The 12,063-nt window shown below is 37.9% G+C and overlaps 1 protein-coding gene across 12 annotated transcripts in view; it reads right to left on the bottom strand.

Moving 5' to 3' along the window:
* Nucleotides 1-1,568: 1,568 nt before the first annotated feature.
* LOC131684805 (uncharacterized) overlaps nt 1,569-12,063 on the bottom strand; it is a 66,888-nt gene continuing 56,393 nt past the window's right edge. For all 12 annotated transcript variants that reach the window (XM_058967965.1, XM_058967962.1, XM_058967966.1 and 9 more), the window contains exons 7-8: nt 2,886-4,182; nt 1,569-2,506 (exon numbers count right to left, since the gene is read on the bottom strand). In XM_058967965.1, coding sequence (XP_058823948.1) covers nt 1,747-2,506; nt 2,886-4,182 — 2,057 coding nt within the window. In that variant the 3' untranslated portion in view covers nt 1,569-1,746. The remainder of the gene's footprint in view (nt 2,507-2,885; nt 4,183-12,063) is intronic.

Consider the following 12,063-nt stretch of genomic DNA (forward strand, 5'->3'; position numbering starts at 1 on the left):
AGGCCGAGAAAAAGATCAGCCATAGTCGGGCTGACCTGGTACTCACTGATTGTCACAAAAGAGTAGAGATGGTCGGGTTCGGGTTTTTGGACCCGAAACCCGGACCCGACCCGAACCCGACTATGTATATTATAAATAGAAACATGAATTAAAAAGATAATTAAATTTCAAGGCAGCGCGATTTGCATATTCTGCGCGATCCACGAGATGCTTTTCAACCATTGACTACAAAGACAAATTCCCATACATTGAACTCGCAGATTGTCAGATTGTCTCCGGGCTGGGCCGTTGCATGATCCGGATTTCTTCATGAAAATATATGAATTTCCACGCTCTTGAGGAATTAATCGCTAATTGTGTGTTCTGTTGAAGCAATTGACGGATTTTTTAAAGTTTGGAGTCGTTCCGAAAGCTCCGTTGGAGATGTTGAAGCATCTCTACTGGCGCGCTTACTGTATAATCTGAAGCATAATATAATTTAGATACCCCATCATAGATAGTCCTAACGCTAATGATGTGACATAAAAAACGCGTCAGAGAATCTTGATTGACACCCTTCGACACAAGTTTGACCGTACCAACCAGTAATAAATTATACAAATCTGCCTTTTCAAGAATGGTTTTTGATAAAGAATTAAAAAATTTGGTTAAGTGCGACGGGCAAGGTTGTTTGAAACTGTCACCATTAAGCTTTTTGTTTCCCCTTGAGTTAGCCACCGATTTATCCTGATTTCCGATTAAGATATCGACGATTTATAAGTTTCTCAGAACATTACAAATTCGATGTTCAATAATAGTCAATATAAATGCGAATTCTACTCGCCAGTGATTCGTTTTGCCATAGACAGATATAACTTAATGCGTATGGTGATTCGAATGATTTTATTACTCTTAGATGAGCCTTGGGTCCAGCTCGGGTGCCTAAAATCAGAAATCTTCGAGATCTTTGGTTGATTCTCCGTACTAGCAGGTTAGGTTCTGATCGGTTCTGATTCAAATTTTAAATTTTCGGGTCGGGTTCGGGTTTTCAAATTTTAAAATTCTCCGGGTCGGGTCGGGTTCGGGTTTTACAAAATTTTCATTTTCGGTTACGGGTCGGGTCCGGGTTTTTCAATTTTAAAATTTTCGGGTTCGGGTCGGGTTCGGGTTTTTCAAATTTTATAATTTCGGGCTCGGGTCGGGTTCGGGGTTTTCAATTTTCAAGCTCTCGGGTTCGGGTCGGGTTCGGGTTCGAAAAAATTGAAACCCGACCATCTCTACAAAAGAGGAAGTTGTGCTTTCGGCGGACATACAAGACTGGGGAATGACAGGTCCGAAATCGAACAATATGCAAATCTGCGATACATTCGGTCAAGATTCAGTGTATCCGGAATGTTCAGCTACATGATGATGATGATAAGTTAAGATTTTGGCCAGCAATGTTTCCACTTTGAACTTGAAGACAATATCTGGTAATATCTGACGAATGAAACATGTTTTTTAGACACCGAAGTCATATGAAAATTCATCGCTCTGGAAAACGCTCTGCGGCCGTAAGCTGTGAAAATGCAATAATTAACAAATGCATGTAAAATGCACGTGAACGGAATTCAAGTCTTTATTATTCTTAGCCAATTCAGTAAAATACCACAAAGCGCAACTTTCCATTCTTGTCGCTTCAGGTCGTTCCGCACCTAGTTTTTTGTGTTGTTATTATTTCATATATATATAAATACCCTTTTTTGATTAAATCAGTAGTTCACACTGTTATAAATCCGTCGAATCGGATGATTTTGGCCGTCCCACCGGCGGGGGCGGTGCCGGAACTTGCGGTCGCTTTATTTTGGCCTGGTCAAACCCACGTGGTGATTGGGGTACGTGCTGCTGACTAGTATTTGTTGCGGCACTGTTTGCACTCGTTGCCGTTGTGTCCTCCAACGTCTGTTCGACCGGATTCGTGGGCGATTGAAGGTCACTTCCAAGCGATCCAGTCGATTCCATCATTGCCAGCGGAGGGATACCTTCCGGTACTGTGGCGATTGGTGCCAGCGTAGCCACCAAACCGGTTTTGTCTTTCGTTGCTTTCTCCTCGCCTGACGGTTTGTCTACAACGTCAATGATCGCAACCTGTTGCTTGTCAATGTTGTAGACCTGCGTCCGCTCTAGGACGGTCGAACCCATGTCCTTGTTCGCACCGCTGCTAGTTTCCCCCCGAAAACTTTGTGCTTTCTTCAGAGAGTTGGTAGTACTGATAAGGGTGTTCGTTCCCTCACTAACCTTAGATATTTCCGGAATCGAACCTTTGAAACTTTGAGGCCTCAGCAGAATTGCCGGTCGTTCCGGGATTATGGGTTTCTCGCGAATCGTCGTAGCCGAGGAGAACCCACTGTCGTCGTCGGTACTGTTCCCGTTCGGACCCGATCCAGTCGGAGTCTTTGCTGATACTAGCGTTGTTCTCGGCAGTGCCACCGGTTTGACCGGAAGTGGACACGTGGGCCGACTGTGGTTTTCCTTATTCTCTTTATTACTGAAATGAGAAAGTTTATTAATTTTTATTATTTATTATCATATGAAGTTAGAAGTAACATTTGAAAATTTCATGTGGATTTTGTATTTTAGATCGCATTGCTTAATTACATGCATCAATAATGTGATAGCATGTTTTTTTTTTGCTGAAAGCAACCGTAAAACCATGCTCATTACAGGTCTGCTCGAAAAGGAAGAATGGAAATTAAGTGTGTGATACTATCGCAATTATGCTACGAGTAATAAATAGAAACATTCCCTGCAATGAGCAATTTAATTTTCGTGCATTATTAACATCCTCCTTAGAACTTTCAGAAGGATGCTTGAAATCTGCACGAGTATTATTTTTTTCACATAGTATAAAATAGTTAAAAACTCACCCTATACTGCTAGTACTATCACAATTGGGAGCATTTGGTAGTTTGTTATTTTGGTGATGCAGATTGTGCTGTCCCTTGGTGCGGTTCAGCGTTTGACTTTCCCCGATGCTGACTGCCGCCGGCCTCGGAGGAGGCATTTTATCCCCAGCAACACCACCAGATTTGATTTTCAGCAGATCATCGTGGCTTTCAGCCCGCATCATCGGCTGCCGATCGCTGGCGTACTCCTGCTGTGCCTGTTTGTAGGCGTGATGCTGCAACGATTGGAAAACGTCGTCATCCCGAGCGCGACCGATTCCGTTGTTATTTAGCTGCTTGAAGTAAGCAACCGTATGTGATTGGAGCTTGGAGTTTTGCTCGCGGGAGTTTTGGTTATTGCTGACGACCGTTGGTGTGCTATTCTTGTGATGACTGTCAGGCGGAGTTGGCGCTGCCTGTTTATTGTGTTTTCGTCGAACCGTGGGCTTCGGACTGCTGTCGTGTGGCGGACTGGAATGATCCGACAGGGAACTGTTCGATTGACTCCGATGCTTGTTGAGCTGATCGTTGCTGTTGATTAGAATTAGACTAGTATCGTGACTGCTGCTGCGGGAATGTGATGTCGACGGTTTCTGGGAGTTGCTATGGTTTGTTCCTCCTCCTCCTCCGCCACTGCCTCCTCCTCCACTGTTGTAATACCGGATCTCGTCCTGACTGCCAGTCATGGTAACGATCATCGATCTCGACATATAGTCGTTAGGTGCAACTCTCACCGGAAGGTCTTTATCCACCGGAAATCCACCATTATCAGGGAACAATGAATCTCTGGTCAAGTTGGTGTAAAAATTTACCTCCCCATCGAAGAAAAATCCCCAATCTGCGATTAACGCTTCCACAATAGTGTTGACCGTCGCCGTACTATTGACCTGGTCAATATAATTCTCGTTTTCATTCGGTGACCACAGCAGATTCGGTGACATTACAATCGCAATGTTCTGCGGTGACATTTTGTTCTCCTGATTTTTCTCCGACAAATAGGACAGGAACTTGGTGAGGTATCGCAGGTTGTCGTAGTTTTCCTTCGGTAGTTGATTGATTATGTTCAGAATTGCTGCCTTTCGTTGAGCTTCGTTCTGTTTCTGGGCGGCCGCCACGAAGTCCGGATAAAACTCGAACGTCAGCAGCGGATCCGGTAGACTGCGAAGATACTTCTTCAGAACACCAGCCGTCACATGGGGATCGGCATACTTTTCCGCCAGCGGAGGTGTCACGTAGTTGGCATTGATGGCGGAGATCATCCGTCGCAGTTTGGAGGATGCTGAAAGAGAGGAATGGTAGGGTTAGTTATTATCTTTTGGGCACGTAAGAATTCAACTAACGATTGTATTTACTGACATGTTAAACTATATTATACTATTCTTAACTATGTCAAGTGAGCTGTATTTATACTCAGTGACCAGACGAGATAGTTGAGAACATTTGATTGAAGGTAAGCATATTTTGACTAGCTGTTAATGTTCGATGGTGATGGTATTGATCATTTTGTTTACCGCCCGTCTTCGTCGTATTGTGAAATACAGAAAATAGTGTACCTAACAGTATACGTATATGTATACCATGACCTGCTCTAATTCCGCGCAGCTGCTAATACCATGTTTTATCTGAATCTTGCGAATAGGACAATGACATGTGTTATTTACTTCATACTACTATTTTAAATATTCGAGTGTGTTAGAGTAGCAGTTGTTGAAGTATTTGTAAAAAAAGACTGGATCTTACCACTATTGTTGTAGGAATAAGCTAACATAGTTTGTGTGAATGGTAAATTGATTAATTCACCTATAACAATGCAACCGATTTAACTTGTACATTATTCATTCTCGAATTGATCGGCAATCTGATTTGAATTTGAATTGTTCACAGTTGTGAATAATTTCGCATGGCGAAGACGCAATTAGTGATGGGTCTTTTGAAAAATTCATCAATCTTTTTAATTCGAAAAAATCGATGTTGTCAAACATCGAGCCGGGGAAAATCGTTGCAAAAAATCAATTTTCGAGGTAAAAAGATCGCGTCTTTTCGATGGGAATAAATTGATGTTGTCAAACATTGAACATAAAAGATCGGATGTAAAAAATCGATTTTTCAAGCTAAAAAAATCGCATCGACGTCGGCTATTTCTAGACGCAAAAATAGCATTGCAGCTAGCATTGGTTCAAACTTATCCCGCTCTTCTCCTAATTATAACAGGTCCATTAACTTGACATTTATTGTTCCGGCTACATACATTTCACAGTAATAGATAGCGATGTGCTGGTGCGAGACAGAACGGTTTAATCAGAAAAAATCAAATTTAATTCAACTAGGGTAAAGTGCCTATTTTCACAATACTAAGCAGGGTGCCTCACTAATTCATTAATTTCTCGGCCTACAATCAATGGAATGCGAAAAAATTGACATCAACAGCTTTGCTTCTTTGTTAAGAACCAATATAATAACACAAATGCGCTTAAAACAGTGAAATTCTCGTGTTTGAGCGCAACGAAAACTCGAATCGACTGCCCCTATTATTGCGCTACCATTTGACTCAATGCGTTGAACAACGATGGCAGACACTGCTGTAACCAACGGCTTCAAATGGGTGGGGTGATAATAGAAATATGGCGAAAATGGGCTCAACACCTTATATAGTTCAATCATCAGATCCTATGGTTGAATCATATTTTGATTGTTTTTGTATAGTTTTCAAACGGTTTACAATCTCGCCTTGATGTCAATGGGAAAGTTATAGGAAATGTTATGGGCATTACGAAAAACTAATTGTTGTCGATGGAGAAACGCAAATAACTTCTGAAAAGGTCGTAATAAAACAAAATAATTGTGTTGTTAAAACAAAATTTAAAATATCTCGAGAACTACTACATTTCAGAAAAATTTTGTTATAAGCATTTTGATTTAAAATAGCGTTTAGAATCATTTTCAAAAATAAAATTGTCCTTTTGACACTATTTGCAGTCATGAATTATAAACATTTGTCAAAAGTTGTTGTTAAAAAAACTTTTTTATTAAAATCTTTTCCATGATCCAAATACACTGAAAAAGCTTCTTTTATGTCTTTAAAACGATAAAAATGGGGACGGGCATAGCGCAGTTGGTTAATCGATTGCCTTGTACGCAGCTCATCTGGGTTCGATTCCCAACCCCGCACATAGGGTTAGAGATTTTTCCAAAAGAGATTTGTCTAACCCGGAAAGAGGCGAATGACCCTAAGGTTAAAACCTCTATAATCAAAATAAAAAAAACGATAAACATTATATTTTTGACAATTTATGATGGGGTAACGCGAATAACTTTTTCAAATGACATAATTACATGAATTAGTTGTTTTTGTTAGAGCAAAATTCAAAATATCTCAAAAACTGTCGCATTTTGGAAGATATTTGTTAAATGCATTTTGATTTAAAATGATGCTTAGAATTATATTCTGTAATAAAATTACAGTTTTCTATGTCAATTAGTATGAAATTTTAAAACATGTATAAAGTTATTGCTAGAAAAACTTTTCACTGATAATTTCTCCATCATGAAATTACATTCAAAATTATTCTTTTGTCTTTAGATTTTTGTTGACGAAATATAAAAAATTAGAAAAAAATGTTTGTTTTTAAATTTGAATTTTTATCATAAATTTGTTTTTGTGAAAAATGACACAACATTTTTTTCAGTGCATATTTTTTGTGCAGAAGTATTCATTACCTGTATCTCGTTCTCAGATAGTTTTACTGTATAAAATAGTGAAATCGAACAAAAAAAAATTGAAATTCCCAAGCAACATGTGTAACAAGTCTAAGAAAACTATTCTACCTATTTGGTTGAATATCAGTTGTAGAAAAGTATAAAAGCATTTTTCAAACCATAGTTTGTTGCTAATAAACCACAAATGAGTTTGTTGCTGCAAACCGAACCGTAAAAAATGGATTTGTTGACTAAAAGAATTATTTTCCATTTTACCACACCGATTCTAAACCATACTTAGTAGGGGGAGCCTATTATGTTTGATAATTGTTAGTTGAAAGTAACTCAATACTATAGTGGATAGCAGCTGTCATTGTTTGTTTGCAATAAGTTTCATATAAAGAACAAAATACTTGCAAACTTGTGAAATACTTGCCGACACTTTAACAAAACAAATTTGCAACAACGAGAAGGCGACATCGTTGCATCTTTATTCGTTGTTTTTCTTCTGTCAACGAATCAGCCACAACGAGAAGGCGACCATGATGCTTTTATAAATTTTTGCACCGTATTCGAATTGCATATTGGTAGGCGCAATCGAAAACTGCGTCATTTGCCTGGAGTGCTCTATCTAATTGTTATATTTTCATTCATTTCTGATTTTATTCGATGGCGCATTGAAAATGTAAACGTAAAATTGAAAAATTCACAGTAAATCTAGACGCGCCGGTGAAATTTATGTATAGAAGAGAAAAATATTTGCTCCCAAAAATTCATGATTATTTTGCGAAAAATAACATCGAATTATTCCAACACTGAAAATTTTCCAAACATAATTGAACTTAATTTAAAGCTAAGTGGCAAAATTGATCTGCAAACTACCGTTTTTGTTCAAGAGTATCATGACATGTTACAAATAGACTCCGCCTTATGGCTTTTTTGGTGATGAAACAGTTGAGAATATGTTCACCGAAGCAACCCAGCATATTTGGTATTGAAAAAAATTTAACAACTAACAACAAAACCAAATCACGTGTAATAACACGTGATTTGGTTTTGTTGTTAGTTGTTAATTTTTTTTCAATACCAAATATGCTGGGTTGCTTGGGTTTATTGCACGTAGAAACGTCTACGCCCTTTTGAAAAATTGCTCTTGTATCAGAATATTGAAATTGCCAGAAAAAATCATGGAGATTCATACACCGAACACAAATGTAAAGTTTCGTTCGAATCGACGTTGGTCATATTTTGCGGTCAGCCGGTTTCTCATGGAATCCCTCACCTGAAATGTTCGAACGGGTATTTAGACACACCTTTGGTGGCACGAAGATGACCGGTTTGAAAAAATAAAAATGGAACATAAATCTTGTATTAAGAAAATGACAAAAGTCACCCAACTCCTACTTAACAGAAAGCAAAAGACTCTTCACATTTCCTTTCGATCATGTCCATATAAGCCTGCCTAGTCCTAGTTTTCCGTTCTAAGTTTATAACTGATTCGAAACACTACAACAAAAACCGTACTTTATGTAAGGTTATGTGTCCGTATGCACAAAAAAATTGGCATAGTCCAAAATTTTCCCATTTGGGAATTTGCATAGTTCCAGGCGTTTGGTTGTTCAAACCATTAGACAGTTTCGGTTCATATTCCTCGTCGGCAAACAGAACTTCTCTGCTTACTATCGAGACATCACTCGGTATAAGTCAGATGTTTAGTGTTCACGCAAGACGTGTGACTTTTTGGATTTTAGTGTCTAACTAGTGCTAGTTTGGGTACTAGTATAGATACTAGTCTAACTAGACACCCAGTTGGTGCTAGTTACTGACGAGGAGAATCCGAATTTGCATACGATACAGTACAGTTTTTTCAGATATGGGTAAAGCAAAACGGTTGGACGAAATGAAAGTAGGCAAAATTCGAGTTCTGAAGAGTAGGCAAATTCGAGTTCTTTCTAATCGCGAAATTATTTGGAAAATCGGCAGATCCGAGAAAGTTGCACGAAAATTTTTCAAAAACCCCAAATGTACTGGGTTAAGGCATGTACTAAGGAAAACGCTAGATTGTCGGCCAGGCAAAAAGATCAAATTCGTCACGAAACTACAAAAAATCGTTTAAACTGCCGTCAAATTATAAACAAACTCGATCTTCCAGTGGACAAATCCACTGTTAGTCGGGTTCTCAATACCAAACCAAACATCAAATGGATAAAGCGCATGGCGAAACCCAGGCTGACATCTCAACACAAGGTAAATCGTGGCGCCAAGTATTTTTTTCGGACAAGAAAAAAAAACAATGTTGATGGCCTAGACTGCTACAGTCATTATTGGCATGATTTAAGGGATAAATCAATCACTCTCTCCAAGCGAAATTTTGGAGGTGGTACGGTCATACATACCATGGAGGATTTTTTTTCGATCATAAGCTACCTATCTCCTGGATTACTACAACAATGAATTCCAGCAGCTATTGTGAGCTACTGGAAGATGTTTTGGTGCCCCACTTGGATAATCATTCTGATGAAAAGATAATTTTCCAGCAGGACAACGCGGGAATCGCCGTCCTTGATTGACGAGCATGCAGTCCGGATTGCAATCCAATTGAGAACCTTTGAGGCATATTAGCTTCAAAGGTTTTCTTTAAAACGGGCGCCAGTTAAACTGTACAAAGGACCTCAAGCACTGTGTACGGGAAAACTGGGAACAAATCGATCCAAAAATTATAAGAAACCTCGTTAACTCAATGTCTAACAGAATTTTCGAAGTCATTGAGAGTAAAGAATGAGCTACCAAACATTAAATTTCCGGTGGAACTACAACAAATTTTCTAATTCAGATCCGATCCGATGTGCGGCTAAACGAATGCAGCTTTTCCTTGCTAATCAGCATAAAAAGCAATGAAAATCACCTATTTTGAAGTAACTTCGTTTTACGTGACTGCAATTGACCTTTGAAAATGATGGCGAAAAAAATACACCGAAAGTCTAAATTTTTCGACTAAGATTATTCCGAGCATTACTTCACTGTCGCTCTCACTTCACGGTATTTATTTTAATCACTTCACTATAGGTGACAACGGTAATAGGTAGAAACAAGTGAAGTGACGTGTAGGTGAAGTGAAAGTGAACGTGTAAGTGAGAACGGTAATAAGGGCCTTTACTAATTTTTGCATTATAATTTTTCTGCGTGAACTATTTTTGAAGGAATTCGGATTTTTATTTTTGTTAGTAATGAGAAATGCAACTAAATGACATTCTATAACATTCTAGTTGTTTCTGATTGAAATAAATTCGAAAGACGAACGGCTAACCACAACAAACTTTATTATAACTATGATGTACGCATTTTGGTGGGAAACTGGGACTACCCGTTAAATGAGTATATTGTTTTACTCTCTTTTGTGTTAACTGAATATACGTCAGAATCTGCATACTTCCTACTCAACACAAAAAAAGTAAAAATGCATAGTTTTGACTCTTTCAACAAAGTATAAAATGGGTAAATTATACTCATGCCTGCAAAGTTAAATATATTCTTTTTAGTTTCTTGAAAAAGTAAAACATACCTATTTTTTAAGCTTTAGAAAAAGTCAATAATGTGTTAATACTGCACAACATTTGTATTTCAATTTATTTTCGAAAAGTGAAAAAAAATCCCAAAAAATTTTTCATCCAAAATGGATTGACTGAAAGCCGAGAGCTGTTTTTAGCTTTATAATATAGCACTTCAATTAATTCTACCAGCTTTATAATTGTAGCTACCACCTTACACTGAATGCACTGGTAAACTTGACGATCGCTTCTATAGCAGGGCAGGGAAACTACACACTTAGAAAAAATAGTGTAAATTTACGTCTCCTGACCGTGACATATACGAGCATCAAAAATGACTTAGTTTTACGTTTGATTCTAATTTTACATGACGTTTAATTTCGTAAATCATGTAATTTTACTCCACATACAGCGTTTGTTCTGAATGGTAGGAAGTGTAATTTTATGTCATTGCGCATGTAAAGTATATGTTTCATGTAAAATTAAACGGAACACGGTAATGTTCCATCATTTCGTAAATTACGGTTCGTTGAATTGTGTCATGTTTGCAATTACGTCAACGATAAAATTCCGATTTTTTTGGTGTGTACTTTGTCTTCAATTTCTGCTTCCATTGCTTCCGAAAGATTAATCAAATTTCCGTTTTGTAGTACGAAAGACTGATGATTATTCACTATGTGTTCCACAATCGTCGCACCGAAAAGGGATTGCATTCCTCGAACTTGTATTCATTTTGAAGAATTTTTTAATGTGCGTTGTCGAGTCATCCACATATCCTAATATGCAAGAGTTGCAACCGGTCACGAGGCAGAGGAGACCTTTTGTTGAGTATGTATTAAAATTATTGTGGCAAATAAAAAAATACTTTGATTACCTGCCAGTTTCTCGAATATATCCCTATCTAACGTTTTAGATAATCCGTCCGTCCGGAAGAAAAAAGAATCGTTGTTTGCAATGCGAACTCTGATTTGAACATGGCCTCTCGTCGAAGCGTAAATTTTCTTTTCTCTGTGAGATATACTTTTTACGCATTTTTTCATTGTTCGTTAACATTCTCGAAAATGCGTAAAACATGCTCTTTGATCAGAATTAAAATCTAATCCAATTTTTGACGTATAAATGGTATTCTCAAAAATGTGTAAACATAGTGTTAAAATGGTTAGTCCAGATTTACCGTGCATACTGTAGCAATCTTGTTCTTCAATGGTGTTTGTAATGTCCTTCCACCATGATGCAAACTTATCCATGCAGATGAGCTCAAACTGTATCTTATTGTGCGATCTGAATTGAACTGCATTGAACGACAGCGACAATTAGATGAAATCCATCAGTGTATCTAAATGATCAGTATCAAAAACAACCCAATTTTGTGATGTTATGCTATCTCAGGGAAAATACCTGAAAGAGTGTCAATTGTCAGGGACCTTGGTGTAGAGCTGGATTCTAAATTGACGTTCAAAGATCACTTCCCAAATATTTGCGAAAACTAACCTTGGCTTTACTGCCCATAAAAGCATAAGAGTCCCATGTTGAAAAACAGCAAACCGAGAAAAACGCTGTTCCAGATTGTCCATCCATTGAGCCAAATGGATGGGACAACCATGCTATGGTATTTTTTATATTTTCTAAACAAACCCGTTCATCTTATTTGTGCAGTGTGATTCAGTGGTGATACAGAATAATACAATCCAACGGATAACTCATTTTCGACAAAAATCCACATGGGACTCTTATGCTTTTATGGGCAGTTTGGCATTAGAATAGCCAAAGAGTTTACTGTCTTTAATAGTGTGTATGAATGTTTTGACTTCTCTGTATCTTGTGATATTTTTTTAAATTGGTTTAAACGGCAAACTTAGTGCATAAAATGTGATTTTGATTTGTAAGATGTATAATTAATTTTAACCTAGTGTAAT

This window comes from Topomyia yanbarensis, chromosome 2 (assembly GCF_030247195.1).
Source record: "Topomyia yanbarensis strain Yona2022 chromosome 2, ASM3024719v1, whole genome shotgun sequence".
Classification (NCBI taxonomy): Eukaryota; Metazoa; Arthropoda; class Insecta; order Diptera; family Culicidae; genus Topomyia; species Topomyia yanbarensis.